Raw genomic sequence first — 16,533 nt, forward strand, 5'->3', positions numbered from 1 at the left:
ATATAATCTTTTTTATATAAATGTATCAAAAATATAGATGCTCGCGGCCAACCCCCAGTAAGAATACAATTCAGTTACTAGATTTGTTAGCTCATAAGGAGACATCAAATATTAAACACAATTTTTTTATTTTCATCGTAAAAGTCTAAACGTTTTTCAATGAAAAAATCTTCAAACAACAAATTTTTTATAAATGAAAAAAAAAAAAATCTTAAAATGTTATAAAATTGAATGAATTAAACTCAAATTGAAATATAAGGAATGAAAAGAAAATTTAGTTAACATAAAGTTTTTTCTTATTCTGAAGTGAAATTGTCCTAAATGCTTCTACGTAACAAACATCTCGTCACAGATTATTTGTAATATGTTATTGATTTGGCCAAGAGTTTAAGAAAGACAAGAAATAAAAAACAAAATAAAGCAAAGCAGAAAAATAAAAAAAAAAAAAACAAATATTTACTTAAACGGAAACCGGAAGCTTTACAACCGCAAAAAAAAATTCGTAGTATCACCTGAGAACATAAATTACAAACTTTCATATTTCTCAATGCGTTCGTGTATCTGCTTAAACCGGTTTTGTTAAAAGCCTTTTGTTTTCTTCTTCTTCGAGGAAGCATTTATGGATTTAGGGAATGCCGTTCCTAAATCCATAAATGCCACGAATGCTATCCAGCCCCGAAAGGCGTAGAGTAATTTACGTTCCATTTTCGTGTGGTACGGCGTTTTTGCGGCTTTTCCTTTCTCGTTGCAGATATCACAGAACAAGGTTATTGATCTTAACTGTCAAGCTCTTGTATGTCACTCAAACGCTTAAGCTTGAGTAGCGTTAGTACAAAATAAGTACAAAGAATATGAATACTTGTGATATGAATCTATGTACGTGCGCGTGTAAAAGGATATGTTTGCTTTATGGGAATAGGTAAAATTTTTTTTTATTCTCTTTTTACACTTCTTTTTTATTATTTCATAGTTCAGACGATTTTTTAATGCAACGACGATCTGAACCGAAAAGTAAGAATCTCTGAAATTTACATATCAAGCAAAATTATTGCATTGACCTTATTTAGATCACTTTCCCCGATATGTACACAAACGCTTGCTGCAGCCATCCTTTATATGATATAGAGGCGGAACGTGTGGCGACAAATGCACTAGGAATACGTAAAGCGGCCCAAAGGAGATTAAATTATGAACTGGGCATTCCTATGGAACAAATTAGACCAGAACATTTTCATTATTTAACACGAATCCATTACAAGCATACGGGCGATAGTGTGTGGGGTGAACACGAAATCCACTATATTTTATTTCTGCAGCAAGATGTAGATTTAAATCCCAATTTGAATGAGGTCAGCGAAATACGTTACATTAAGCGAAACAACATCGATGAGGAAATTAGAAAGCTACAAGCACCTTTGACTCCGTGGTTTGAACTGATATTAAAAGAACGCTTAAAGATCTGGTGGGATAATTTAAAAAATCTAAATAAATTCGAAGAGCATCATGTTATTCAACGTTTTTTGTAAAACGCAAAAAGGAATAAAAAAGAAAATATGTATATATATATATATATGGCATTGAGCTGAGACCGACTGTCTTTTTTTTTTTTTTTAATTAATGGCTTTTCAGGATTTGCAAAAGTCTTAAGAAACTGTAAACGTAAAAATCCATGCTTTTGTATAAGTACGATATAACATGTAAAAAACTTGTGCATCATTAAGGCAAAATTGAGATATAATCAAGATAATTGGAAATGGAAGACCTACGTTGGTTTTAGACAATATTTCAACTTTGAATTTTTATTGAGATTGTGTTGTGAATTTCGAAATTCAAATAGTTGATAAACTTAACACAATTGCCCTGCAGCGAGTTCAGTAAAAAGAGCGCAAGCTGAACTGTATGTTTATCTAAACGAAACAAAAGTGTTAAATTGCTTATTCTCAGATCTACGGGGTCAAAAAGATTCACTTGTAAATTTTCAGTTATACAGCTAGTTCTAAAAATTGTAATTAATCACAAACAACTTTATGCAGACGAAAGTAAGGTTAGAAATATTTTGCAACAGATATAATTCGACATATTTTTTATGATGACCGGGAAGTGATAAAATATGCTTTTTATAGCTTCATTTTGTTTCTTTTAACGAATTCGCTTTCGTAAATATCGCAAGAGTTATTCATCGCCTTGATGGATATTAATACATAAACAACTAGTTTTATATAGTTTTTCCATTTTATTAACAAAATAAATGTTTACAATATTTGTTTTGAAATTCCTATTTGTTTAATTAGTGAACCTTCATTTATATTTCTATATATATTTGTATATAACAATTTGTTTTTTAAGGCGTGACGGTATGTAAAACGCGTGCTTATGCAGATATATATGTTTATATGAACCCTTTACTAACTGCTATTCAAATACACAGATTAATAAAAAATATATACGTGTAACCATATTTCTATATATGTTTATAAGTGATCACAATTTCATTCTTAAGATCATGCAACAAGATAGTATAATATAAAAAATGTTAATTTTTTTTTTTGTATAAATATGGACGATATATATATATATATATATTAATATGTAGACTTCAAGGCACACACATTTGTATAGTTATATAAATAATCAAATATGCGAAAAGTGAAATTTATATATTCATATATAGAGTATATATAGAAGTACGCTTACTATTAGAACACATCAAAAAATGTAAAGAATATGTATCTTTGTATCTATAATGTATTATGTTTAAATAGAAAAATACAAATAAATATATACATAAATTAATAAAAACATATTTAGAAAAAAAAAAAAAAAAAAGGTAGGCAAAGCTTCGCATAAAAAAGCAAAAAATAAATAAATAAAAAAAGCGTAAATAAAGCCAAGAGAGTAGCAAAATATTTAATTTAAATTAATAACTGATTGAATTTTAATTTATTTAATGATGATTATAAACTTTTCTGGCAAGTCCATTAGACTTTTAATTCAGTTTAGTTTCTTCTCACTTTCAGAACAACTTGTACAACTTAATGATTTATAATCTCCCACTCTCCGTATGCAACTTCACTTTAATTCAATCTATGCTGAACGTTTAATTCACTTAATTCTCTTTGCGAAAGTTAAATAAATAAATCTTTATCAAATCGGTTTCTCATATTAAGCAAAGTGAAATTTCGTTTAAAGATTCACTTTCTATTTATAATGATATAGGTAAATATCGCTTTGAATCGTATTTTAGTTAAATTAATTCAAAGCGTCGTTAAAAAAATCAATTCGTGGAGGTAAAGCTGATGCCGTTAAAGGAGTAACAAATAATGGTTGCTGTTAATCATGAGCGTATTTTTAAGGCACTTTTTTTACTCATCTTTCTTTCGTTATATACTGATTTGTTTTGTTTTGCTTCATTTCTTTAACAAAACTAATATGTAGTTTGGCACTTAGTGTAATTGTTCAATGTTAATTTTATACTAAAGCATCACCGTTATTGTTTCAGAGTGTTCATCACGTTGTAAGCTTTCGAAATTTAAGAGAGACCGAAGAGTTTTAAAGCGTTAAAAGCTGTAGCTAAAGCCACTTCGTCCGGCGTCTTCTTCATAAAGGCTGCTATGGTATCAAATAAAGGAACTTCAACAGTACAAAGCGAAAAAAATACTGGTGGGTATGCGAGATTCGACCCCTGCCGAATATAATTTTCTTCTTTGTTTTTTTCAAGATGTTTAATTGCGTATAGATTTTATAGTTCTTCTCCCAATTATTTCATATAAAACTCGCTTTTGCAATTTAAGGTAAAAATGTTTACTGCAATGCTATTTTCATCTAAACATATATATATATATTTTTTTTTGGTATGTTGAATTGAGATGGCCTAAATAAACGTATATATATAGTGCATGTAGTTATACAAAATATTATTCATCTGAGCATAGACAGTATTTCTTTTTTTATATTTTCTTTCGATATTTTGTACATTTTTTTTCTTAATTATTCATTTCGTACAACTTCTATGTGAACTTGTAAAACTGTTTTGATTTTTCGTTAAAAGCCGTTAGCTGGTCTTTTCCTTTACAAGGTTTATAAAAAAAAGTAGCATGTGTTGAGAATAGAGAGAGCACAGAGTTGTTTTCATCAAATTGCAACGCTTCGATAGATGAGAAATTTTCACCTCAATTCTTCTTAACACTCCTGTTAAATGAGAATTTGAGGATTATTCAGTTAGAACGTTTGCATTATCAGCTGGTTTCCAGCGATATTAAGTTGAATTAGTTTAAAGAAACCCAATTGCGCGAAAATTTATTTGATATTCCAATTTAAGAAGAACTCACGCCTTTAGCACTCTCAGGGATTTTATTTGAATTGGTAATTTATTTATTGATATATATTATAAAAAATTTACGTTATTTAAGTTTTCAATCCGGGCGAATCTTCAAGAAATTGTTAAAGAATTTGTGATATCACCGAGTTACTATAATCAATAGTTTATATTAGTAAATGTTTTGCTTGTTTCATTTGTCGGCACAAAATGGCGAATTGAAAAGAAAACATATAAAATTGTTTACAAATCAAAAGTGGCACAAAGGTACATCCTTATCTTTATTTAAGGTTAAGGCATCCACGCCTTCGGCCGCGGCGTTTTCTGTATCGTTCTCGTCTTGAACGAATTGACTACGAGTAAATTTTCTTTTTTCAAGTTAATTCCAGTTCCAAGGGGAAAGCTGTCATTAGGGATCGGTTATAGACATTCGAAACTTTATTTGCTGTGATTCCGTTAGGGCTAATTAAACAACTTTGACGTTGTAATACTCAATGAAGAGAGTACTGTCCTTTTGGGGAAAAACATTTACAGAATCTAAGCCCCAAAAGGAGGTGATACAAGGAATCAAAAAATTTTTTTTTAAATAAATTTTTAATCGAAATATGCACATTTTATAAACTGAATCAAATCTGCTATTTCCATAACTGTGAACATAATGAAGAGTTATTATTCTTCGATTAGAAATTGGACTGAATCCGTGTCGATAGGATTTACGTGAGTTTATATTTATTAACAATCAAAATAGATAAACTCTTGATTCATTGGGATTTGGATAGAAGATAGTGTCGGTCGGCTGAGTAACTGTCAGCAGATTTAATCAAAATTTCTTTGCCTCGAGTCTTCCTATGGCAAATAGTTTACATTTTTAGTATTTGATGATAAAAATTGATCAAAATTAACGACTTAAGACATAAATTTATTGTATCGAATTTGGCCAAATTTGTATCAAATTCCGTATCGCCTCATATAAAGGTTCTCATGAAAAGAAAGTCTTTACTGGACTTTATGACAAAGATCGGGAAAGAATTGGATTAGATGAAGTCGTCTGGCTTTATTCGGCTATATTGTTTTAACGAGCTTTTCTTTGTGACTAAAATAGACTTTATTAAAAATATTTAAATAAAAACTAGGTAAATACATATATACATTTATATACACTTGAAAGCGCATGATTTAATTCACAAAAACACGATTCGTCACATCAATTTTCAACAAGTTTTTATTCATATTTCCAACCATTATTTGCCGTAATGTAAGGGGGCCGCTGTTAAATATACTTTTTGATCGATCCATTTGCTCAAATCGACTTCTCGGATATTAGAACATGAGACAACCGGATTCCTAGAGTAGAAATCAGATACATTTTCCGAATAGTTTTTTTTAATTAAAATTTTCGCAACACTTACGAATTCGAAACTTGTAAGAAAGCCTTGGGTTGCATGGATTCGATGCTGTTACCGTTGTCGCACAACAATCGCGCCATACTTGCTTTGCGTATTTCCGCCAATTGATCTTAAGTAACAAAATGTAGCATTGAAAAAAAGCACAAAAAAAAAAAGGAACGTCTCCCGAAAGTACCTGGTGTAAAACCGGCATATTTATCTCCATTCTCGTAGAAGAAACGATCACCCACACGCGTACGATAGAATTGCTCCGTTAAGAGGCATAAAAAGGTTGGGCCTGCCAATGCGCCGATCACGTGTCTTTCTACTGAGCCACCCACGGTCACATCAACATCTTCGTGACTGGCGTATAAAGTTTTTAGTTTCTCAACAGTCTAATGTGAAATGACATTAAAAGTAAATTGTGCATAAACTTGTTTGCTAGTAAATGACATTACTTCGACAGCAATTAGGTCAGTAAAGTCTTCCCAATTGTTTGCTCGTCTTAAGCCACAAAATTCCCTATAATCATTGTAAGATGCTAAACCATGGTCACGATTGCGTTGTATGTCAATGGCTCTCAAGTCACTGCCGAACGGTCTGTTGCGCCTGAATAAATAGTGTTTTATCTGCAAATTAACAAAACAGAAAAAAAAAAAAATTGCTTTAGCACATGCCGTGCTCGTATATGTGTGTGTAAAAGTACTTCTCTATCAAAGTTGATGTCAGTTAGTTCTTGAGGCTGGGTTGCATGGCCACGCGTTAATGAATCAAAATTGTCACCAAGTTCAATTATACCTGGACGATTGAACCAATCGCTCAACCGCAAAGCGCCGGCAACGGATCTTATTTCTGAAATCAAACTGAAAAGAAAAAAACAAATAAAGAAATAATATTCACCATAAGGCGAATCTTTGACACCCACCGCCATTCTCGAATATAAAATATTCAAAAGCATTTTATTATCAATGCTGCGCGTTTTAGTTTGACGAGCGCTTAAGTGTTTTTAAGTGCAGTTTAAAAGTTTAGGTTTTACGCCAGCATTTAAACAAGGAGTGTGATCATCAATTAAGTGCCATCTATATATGTTCCAAGAATTTACATATTAACATATTTTCTAACCTACAACGGATGACAATGACATTAAACAATTAAATCACAGGAACAAACGGAGGGACAGCTCTAAACAAGTTCAAAGTCCCAAGCTGGTGACGGGCATACATATGCATATTGGGAACACTGGTGCACATTTCTTGTTATGGCAAACAAGAATACGAATTTAGTATACCCCAAGCCTTTGGTGGTATATGCGCACAAGCAAATAAGAGATTGAAACAGGCGCGGCAAACTAAGCGGTGTTAATGTTCGTTGATTGCGCAACAGGCAGTTATGCAAGCAACGAACGATATAACGGTTTTGTGGTTCATTAAATAAAATTCAAATACTTACTCTAATCTTCCTTCAATCTGTGAATGGAAATATCGAAAAGCAGCAGTAGCATGACCATTTAATACGCTTGGATCTATGCTGGGATCATAGTCGTTAATATGAGTAGTTTTTGGTGCGGAATAAATCAAGCGATTCTTAAGCATATTTTCGTAGCCTAAGAAAATAGGAAGCCATTCATAATAGCTGATGTGTGCATATTGAGCAATGTTGATTTTTCGAGCCTCTTGGAACAGTGTGCGATCATCCCAATGCGGGTTTAATTTAGCTAAACCATCGGCGATCCGATTGTGTTCTCTAAGCAAAATCGTATGCAACATTGCTAGCCCGGGATTTTGATTAACGCGTATATCGCCTGCGCGATAGCAAACCTCAGTCAAATCAGTAGCATCGCAATCTGCGGTGACGTTTTGGGACGATGGCAACCATTCCGCTCCGTTTCTTTCTTCTACTATCATGCGACCTCCACGGAATTCACGAATTTGACTATTCTGTTGTATTGAACTTCCGTACACAAGCGATAAATCCATATAAGATGTGACCGTCGTCAGCTGTTCAGCTTGTTGCTGCCTATCTGGGCAGTTTGCATCCAAATCGGTTAAGGTCCGAACAAAATTCAGACACTGAATGCCAACTTGAGAATATGCGGGATCATTGGGTGGCACCAAAATGGCGAAGCAGGTCTTAGGAAGCAAATCGTTTGAAATTAAAAGTCCATCATCGGTGCAACAGCGTGTCGGATGCTTCCCTATTAGAAAAAAGGAATTTTTTACAGTAATTAAGTTTATACTTCGCATCGAAATACTCATAGACTTCTTGAACGTCTAATCTCTAGACACACCCGATGATGTACTCGAATTTTTAATAGTTAGAATATAATTTTCAGAGTTAAGGACCGCAATTTTCTAAAGCAAAATCTGAAAAGTAGATTTAAAAAAAATGTCATGGTCTGTCTGTCTGTTCTTAAAATTTTCTGAATTGTAAGAACTGAAACAGGCAACTGAAGTCTGAGAGATATCTTAAATTCCTACGACATTTAAAGGTAGACCTGATCTGTCGGCAAATATATTTACGTTAAGACAAACACTGGAGCCTCCTCTAACAAAGCTCGAAACTTTCAAACTATGTATAGATATGGATGCGAAATTAGATATTTACTCAATATTCAAATAATTCCCTCCCAGGCCCTGCTTCCTACTCAGTCTGTCAGCCTAAAAAAAAAAAAAATCGAAGATAATAGGCATTCAAAGACACAAGACACAAAACGAATAAAATTATGAAATAGGTTAGAAAGAAAATCGTATCCTACTTGACTGTGTGCCTCCAGCTTGCATAGACATATCGTGCGTTATCACTTGGCCCCATTGCATGTTAACTAATGTAAACTGTGGATCTGGTACATCCATTTCTCCAAACACGACTAAAGAAATCAACCGTGCATTCGGCAATTCATCTCCAGTTATTGACCTGGTTGGGGCTGAAACTCCATCAGCGTATTTAGGCGCCAGTAAACGTCCATATCTTGTGTTGGCCATACCCAACTGTGGCTGTTCCAGATGATTACAGGATCCATCCATGCTGCGGTATTGAGACTTTGGACAAGCGGGCGGAGGCACAGCGCATGAAGCTTGTCCGGCTCGGGGATAACCGGGACCATACATGGCTGGCATAAATGGATTACTTGGTGCAGGCGATGTATTCACGAAAACAGTAGGTATGGCATTCCTGTGCGGAAATGATATGCATACAATATTAACTTAATATGTGACGGTATGTATACTCTAAGTGATCAACTAACTCTATATGACTTGGGAATACATCGATTTCGGGTTTACTATGAATTATGCTATAGCCACTGGATGATATTTTTTGCACATATGATCGGCACGATGGTGTTGCGAGTAACAAGAAAAGACAAACTGCCGATCCGTGAATCATCTGAAAATAAATTCAATTATATTTTATTTCATTTCAACGACATTCAAGATATCTAAGGAATGATGATTCAAAAAACAGTGACATTCTGTCGGTGAGATGTAACGTCTGATCTTATTAACTTGTTATTTGTTTATTTAAATTCATAAAATTCACAAAATTAACATCTGATCAATTAAAACGAGCATAACATTTGAAAATTCGTCTATAACTTAAGTGTTGCACTTAAATGTGTGCGAAATTGTTATAGACCACAATGGCAAAATAGAAACATAGAAACATGTATGGTAACTTGTTTGGGCATATGTATCGGGTAAAAAATAAAAATTAAAATAAATATAAAAAACCTATAACGATAAATGATCTCACCTTTCAAAGCATGTTTAAAATTTTGCTTTTTTTTTTTTTTTTTTTTTTTTTTTTTAAATTTATAATATATTGTTAACGTCTACAAAATGCTACGAAACGGTAACAAAGTATTACGTTGACCGCCATTGCACGGTCTATAACGAAAACAAGCCATCACATCGTTAATTTTTGCTGACACTGCATTTTCTAATGCGCGACGTCTAACTTTGCTGCTAACTTGCAATCGAACGTCGAAAATAACATTGCATCTCGTGTCGTGTAGGTATACAAAAAATCGAATCTCTAGATGGATGCGAAAGAAATAAATGTTAGAGAGGACAAATGTTAACGTGCGATCATCTGAAAACTAGAGCAATTTAAGTACACCTGACGACTACCACCACATGTGACCCCAATTTCCGATAATGTGAAAAATCATTTGAAAAAAAAAAAAAGTTTTTTTAATTGAATATCTCTAAGTGTGTATGTATGTACACGTTAAGTGTTCGAGTTTCATTGATTTTTATATATATAATTAAAGATTTTCTGCTCGCTTTTCCTTTTTCTCTCATTTTCTTACATCATCTTATAAGGAATGCAAATGGTGCCTTAAGTCATATAAAAACTTGTTCGGCGTAGAAAGGAGCAAGTGAAGCAATAATGAGTTGTCGCTGTATGTTGTAATTTGCATAGGGTAGAGACTGATACATTTATTGGATGCTCGTGTAACTAGGCTTTTCTTCAATTTAGAGCAATGGAGATCAGTAAGTAATGGTTATTAAAAAATTCAATCCGAGTTATTATATATGCAAATTTCCTATTTATACCAACTACCCAGAGATGGGGGTATACTCATTTCATCATAATGTCTGAAACACTCAAGACGAAGCTTTAGAGGCCCTTTACATGCTTGACCGTAGCGAAATTTGAATCGATTAAGCCGTGTCTGTCCGTCTCGATGTCTGTGTGATGTGTGTTGTTGACACTCTCCTGATCGCAACAATTACAAAGATTACAAATTGAAAGTTTCTGCACGCAGCTTGGTATTGAAAATGGGCCAATTACGCTAGAGCTTACGACACTGCGGACATTGAACGCATTTCCATTTCTCTGCGCAAGAAGTTGTGGGTGTTTTACCCATTACTCATAAATTACGGAAAATGGCGGAAATTTTCTGCACTTACTTTATGAATAACTCTACTATCAGTGGGCAAAAATGGAAAGGATCGACCATGCCCAAACAAAGTTAAAAATGATTAAATTTTTCGTTTTTCCCCGTTTTTTAGGATTGTATGCTTACTAATATGCTTACGGCAAACAGGACAGAATGTTTGAAATTATTTATACATTCCTCTTATAAGAAGATATATTATCTGCCTAAAAACGGGTCAATTCGAAAATAAACATTGTGGACGCAACGATGTGGTGGATTAACTTTTTTTCTTAACAATACCATCGATATGGATATCACATAAAAGGATTTGAGGTGTAGAAAGAGAAATAAGTTAAGTGTGTTAGTTCCAAACTGAATGCCACGTACATCGCGACATAGTGGACTGAACTTTTCATCACAATATCAGGCTATTAGGATATGGGTATCAAATAAAAGGACGTGGAGAGTAGAATGCGACGAGCTAAGTGTGTTAATCCTAAATTAATTATTGTGGACTTAAAAGTATATTTTAGTGAACTAAAAGATCGAAATTACATTTTATCCCCTAAACCTTTTTTTTTTAACTATAAATAAAAGCACGAGCCGCCAAAGGTTTTAATGGTAGGCGATATGCGAGATTCGAGCTCAGCCGATTATAACTTTTTTACTTGTTAAACTTTAAGCTAATTTATCGTGAAACATCTAAACTTTAATATTAACGCAATTAACCAGCCGTCCGTCTAATGTATATTGAGTGATTTATGTTAAATGGAACGCTCTTTGCATTTATTACATGACAAGGTGTTAAAAACTTGAACAAAAAATATTTTTGAAATTGAAAGGCGAGACTGTAATAAATGTTTTAATGAAATTTGCTTCGTTTTTTCAAAAATGAAATATGATAAATAAATTCTCAATTAAAATGTGCAAATTAAACTAAAAAAAAAAAGATAAATTCGATTCCATGATTCGATTAAAGTTGTTTGAAGGATTCCGCAATGAAGAAGCATAAATATATGTTATTATCTATCGAATTGCAAAGCAATAGTCTCACTCTTTGTCAGGCCTTGAAAGCCCAGTTGTTCTATTTACAAGTAAAGATTTACATAAAGAGTTACATAATTTGTGTATGTAAAGAGCATAGATCGTATGTTAAGTTCAACATGAGCCTGAGTTGCCGAGTAAGCCAAGCAACCCGACTAACAATTCAATGGTCGTGGGTTCAAATCTCATGTGCTGGAGGATTGCAATAAAGCTGCTAGCCTTGCATGCGTTAGTGTGTCTGACTAGATTAGTAATAATAATAATAACAATCATATTTGTGGTTATATATGGCATTTTGCGATAAGATATCGTGGCGAGTGAATCTGAATGAATGAGATTAAGTTTTATGTTCCTTTTCCTGCAATCTAATGTTTTTGGAAAAAAGAACACCTTGCAGTCTAACCTTGCTATACTAGGGGCATGACTTGCCCATTTTCAATAACATATTTTCTTATTCCATCTGATTTGGATCGAACCATTGCTTGGTATGTTTCGATTCGAAAAGCCATCCATGAATTCTTATTATTAATAATTATTATATCCTACGATGTTTCAGAAACGTACTTCCGGACTTGTATAAATTACAAAAATTTATTTACCCTCGGAAGTAGAACATAAATCGTATAAAGTTTGATTATTAACATTTTTATAGAGCCATTAATGTTATCATAAAAGCATTTCATAGCCATTGGGCATGATATCTGCGCAGCAGCAGACATTGTTCTAATGGAACAATGTAAGCTTGCTTGCGGTTGTATCGCCGCTTATATCGATGGAAATTTGCATAAAGCAAATGCACATTGATTAATGTTGATTTTTAATGATCTTAAGAGAAAAGATTTTATCTCATTTTTCACAAGACTTGTGTTAATAGTCAAAGTTTATTATTGTTAAAGGCGTTATATGAAATATAAAATTATAAGAAATATACACTGTAAGGCCATGGAAATAGACAAAATGGGAATTGGGATTAATTAAATACAGAAACGAGAATGATCATCACTCTGTCGCGAATGTGTGCAGGAAATAAAAACAACTCCCTGAGAATATTCATTTAATATTATTTTTTGGTCATAGTTTCACAATTCGCGATTTAAAAATGAAGTAAAAGGTTACAATGGCCTTCGGCCCATAATTGAATAGCCTACACCAACCTACAGTTATATAACGATATTTGAAAATAAGCCGATATATGGGAAGCCGGCCGAACCCTTTTCAATAGAATTCTTCCTCGGGGGAAATTCCACCAAAATATCGCAATAACTGCAATCTCTTCTTTGAACACAAGAAAATGAAGCAGGCAGACAGACGGACAGACAAGCTTAATTCGATTCAGAAATTGAATTTGAATCGGTTGCTATTATAAGAGAGTGATGCGTATATCCGGACAAACTTAATACACTCTTGTACCACAACTGGTGTACGGTATGAAAAGGGAAGAAGAAATTTTTATTAGGCTCCCTTTATTTTATGTAGATCGACATTAAATGCTTGGCAACTATATACGAAATTTATTTTGTTATAGGTGTAAGGATCGTAAACCTCTTCAAACTTGGTCTGTCAAATCTAATTTGACCATCGTCATGTTATAAGGTTATTTGGTTTTTTATTAAAGCACTTCTTAGTCGAATTCTACTATATTTGGTTGGAAAGGTTCACCTTAACGTCCGATTTCCGAATGAAAACTGCCTCAGTCCGTCTAATGGTAATTAACGAATTGTAGCAAAAATTCCAGTTAAGTAAATAGAATCAAAACTAATTTTTAGTGTTTTGCGGAGCAAAGCCCTGTTAGGCATATTTTTTGGAGAATATTTTGAAGAAGTGGGTGCGATAAACCGCTGGGCGCCAGTAATTAAGATAAAGCTAAGTGGAACGTTACACTTACTTCATTTAAAATGTAGACTAAATAGATATATAAATGATTGTAAAACCAAAAAAACTATAGTGTAAGATCTAGGCAACCATCGGTTTGCAATGTTATACACCTGCATATTCGCAACGAAAATATGTAAATGTTAATTACGAAAACGACTTTGATCGCTCAGTTGTCAACTGATAAAATACGCGGCGATTTTTTTTATAAGATCGTATTGGATATCGCAGGTTTATCTCAAGACGATCAAAACTATCTTACGTATGTATTTATCTCTTCTAACGCGGATATGCTTTTATGGTAGATTTGCGCAAGGGTTTCACAAAACTTGTGTTTGTATTTTCGATGAATTTTGTTGTAGTTAAAGCGACATGTAAATCGTGTCGTGTACACACGTCACGTTTATAGCTTTCTATTGTTGAACTTTTATGACCTTAAGAATTCCAAAGGAGCACGATTTGAAAGTTGTACCTTTCAAGGCCTTTGATGGCGAAACCTTTGCATAAATCAATGTGTCCATCAATGGATGGGTTTGAATTTTCATTACGAATGATTTCTCTAATTCTACTTCTTGATAACCATAAAACCTTTAAATTTTAGTTAAAGCATTTCACAAGATAGCTTAACGCAAACGTCATAAAATAGGTATTTTTTTTGCTGTACCGTCTATCGGCACAATTAACAAATTGTGTCAACAATTTTCGAAAATTTGTTTTATGGATTTTATAAATACTGCTTTGCTTGTCCACTTCTCTGTCATAAATCTTTATTTAATATAATCACGTACAGCTGGACATGTATAGATTTTAGTATCCTTTTTTGCTTTTACTTTAGTTGATTGTTTGCTGATGCATTGTATGCAACTGAAAAGTGTGTTCAGTTCATAAAATTATAGCGATACAATTAATTGAAAGTAAAATCACATGAATAAATAGTGCAACGGCATTGAGTTCAATACAAAAAAAAAAAAAAAACAAAAGAAAAAGAAAAAAAAAAAGAACGAAACAAAACATGAGAAAACATTTTCTGATGTCGTTTCTATATTGAAAAGCATTTCAACACGACTTGAAAATTGCAATAGTTTCGATAACCAGAAAAACTGAACTGAAATACATAGTAGAGATCGGTTTTGTCTTAGGAACCATGTCAATCAAATATTAAAACGAGAAAAAAAGTATCTTTTTTCTTATGATCAATAGCGCAGCAACGAACAACACAGATGCGGCTGAAAAACACTTTTATTCAATTTTCAATAATTGATATTACATTTTGTTGACAATTTGAGGTTTGGACGTCGCATACCATGAATTTTGAACGCTAAAGCTCAAACTACATAAAGAACTAATAGTGATCGGGTGAGCAACTCCTGCTCATATTATATTCATTCTTTCGTCACGTTTGTGATTTGTATACCTATAGTATAGCAATCACGTTAGCTCTTAGTTGACAGCCTTAAAGCTTAACAAAGTAAATCGTTCTCCCACAATACTTGGAAAGAAAATGAAAAACCAAAAAAAAAAAATCTAAAACAAAAATTTCCAAATATTACGTAACACTTGCAGAAGGCATGGATTTAAAATTTCGTGTCACTATTTATCAAGATTTTCTTAAACAACAGTAAATGATTGACGCTTGCAATTAAAGGAAGAATACCTTGTGATTATTATATAATGGCTTAAAGACATGTTTACGGGGTATCTAAATTTCGTTTTAAGACAAACATAACTTTTTCATTTGGCATTTTTTCGTATCGTTGTCGTTGTTGTTAACAGTAACTTTCAATTTGCACTGGTCATTGGTGCGCATGCGTACGTTTTGCCAGAATGTGCTCCACAGAGGCATATGTATGAATATACATCCACGTATACTTGTGTAAAGCCATGTGCATTGGCGGCTTAGTTAGTTATGAATTTTTATATTACATGTGCTTCAAGTCTTTTGTAATAATTTTAGTTCGTACTCTCGCACTGAACCGGCAGACAAAATGCAGGCACGCAAACTTCTTAATAATTGCGTCGTAATTGATGAATTCATTTAAGAACAAATAGTTCATGGAAACCCGTGGAAATACCACTCTAAGCTTAAGGTCGCTTAAAACCATTAAAATTCTTTACTTATTTCCCTTTTAGTGTTTGTGTAAAAAAAAAAAGCAAGAAAAAAACCCACTTTTTCAACACCTAATCATGTCTTGTTAAGCTTTCTGTGAATTGTTTGCGCATTTTTTCTGTTTTTTGTTTTTGTTTTTTTGCCGGACGTTATAACATTTTTCAAATGCTTTTCAAGCGTTTGTCTCCTAAGAGAACAAATTCTACTAAACTGAATTTGGGGTTGTTCGTACATGCTAAACACTTTATCAAGTTTTTACGATAAAATATGCTTAGCACATATATCGTGTTAATCGTTTTTTACCATATTTGCACAATATCCTAATAGTCGTACAAAGTACTTGCATTTTAGTTAATTACAATTCTTAAGTTAAAGTTGCATGTTTAAGTAAAAAGTGTGCCACTAAAATACATTGTAAAATTAAAATGCGAAAATATTACTTGTTTTGTGTTGCGTACCTTGGATATCTCGAATATGCTCGACCACATAGGGTCTCTCAGACATAGTTCTAATTATTTCACGTTGCATGAAGTGACAACAATAACGACAACAACAGCAGCAGCATAAAATTTGCGCTACTTGAAAGTATGCCTATGATATGTTAAAGCCACCAAATTTTTTTTGCTTGCAGTAGGCGGACTGGTTTTTCTCTGATAAAAAATTATTTGTTGATTTTATGTTTTAAAGTTTTAATGCAGAATTTTACTTCGTCGTCTATCTATTATATTTTAGAAATTAAACAAGTTCTATGAAAAAAAATGTTGCGGTTAGCAAGGGGTACATTCATTGATAGCAATTAAAAATATACAAAATGGTGTATGGCTTTAGACATGCAGAGAAGTCCCATTCCGTTTTGAGCTGTTCGTCAGACGTTTTCTAGTAATTGTTTACAAAGTTCCTTGAGGTTTTCTTGTCGCATATTAAATAA

The 16,533-nt window shown here is 33.0% G+C and overlaps 2 protein-coding genes across 2 annotated transcripts in view; one reads left to right on the top strand and one right to left on the bottom strand.

Moving 5' to 3' along the window:
• Window positions 1-653: 653 nt before the first annotated feature.
• Window positions 654-1,578, top strand: LOC119641694 (isopentenyl-diphosphate Delta-isomerase 1-like). Its single transcript, XM_038040481.1, has 3 exons — window positions 654-689; window positions 752-793; window positions 1,068-1,578. Exons 1-3 carry the CDS (start codon window positions 654-656, stop codon window positions 1,524-1,526), a joined length of 537 nt encoding a protein of 178 aa, XP_037896409.1. The 3' UTR covers window positions 1,527-1,578.
• Window positions 1,579-4,899: 3,321 nt separating this feature from the next.
• The window catches only part of LOC119641720 (peroxidase), a 28,305-nt gene continuing 16,671 nt past the window's right edge, over window positions 4,900-16,533 (bottom strand). The window contains exons 2-9 of the mRNA XM_038040533.1: window positions 8,945-9,084; window positions 8,456-8,871; window positions 7,150-7,894; window positions 6,407-6,563; window positions 6,159-6,329; window positions 5,897-6,095; window positions 5,725-5,830; window positions 4,900-5,659 (exon numbers count right to left, since the gene is read on the bottom strand). Of these exons, the coding sequence (XP_037896461.1) occupies window positions 5,557-5,659; window positions 5,725-5,830; window positions 5,897-6,095; window positions 6,159-6,329; window positions 6,407-6,563; window positions 7,150-7,894; window positions 8,456-8,871; window positions 8,945-9,084 (2,037 nt within the window). The 3' untranslated portion in view covers window positions 4,900-5,556. The remainder of the gene's footprint in view (window positions 5,660-5,724; window positions 5,831-5,896; window positions 6,096-6,158; window positions 6,330-6,406; window positions 6,564-7,149; window positions 7,895-8,455; window positions 8,872-8,944; window positions 9,085-16,533) is intronic.

The sequence above is a fragment of the Glossina fuscipes genome, unplaced genomic scaffold (genome assembly GCF_014805625.2).
Source record: "Glossina fuscipes isolate IAEA_lab_2018 unplaced genomic scaffold, Yale_Gfus_2 174, whole genome shotgun sequence".
Taxonomy (NCBI): domain Eukaryota; kingdom Metazoa; phylum Arthropoda; class Insecta; order Diptera; family Glossinidae; genus Glossina; species Glossina fuscipes.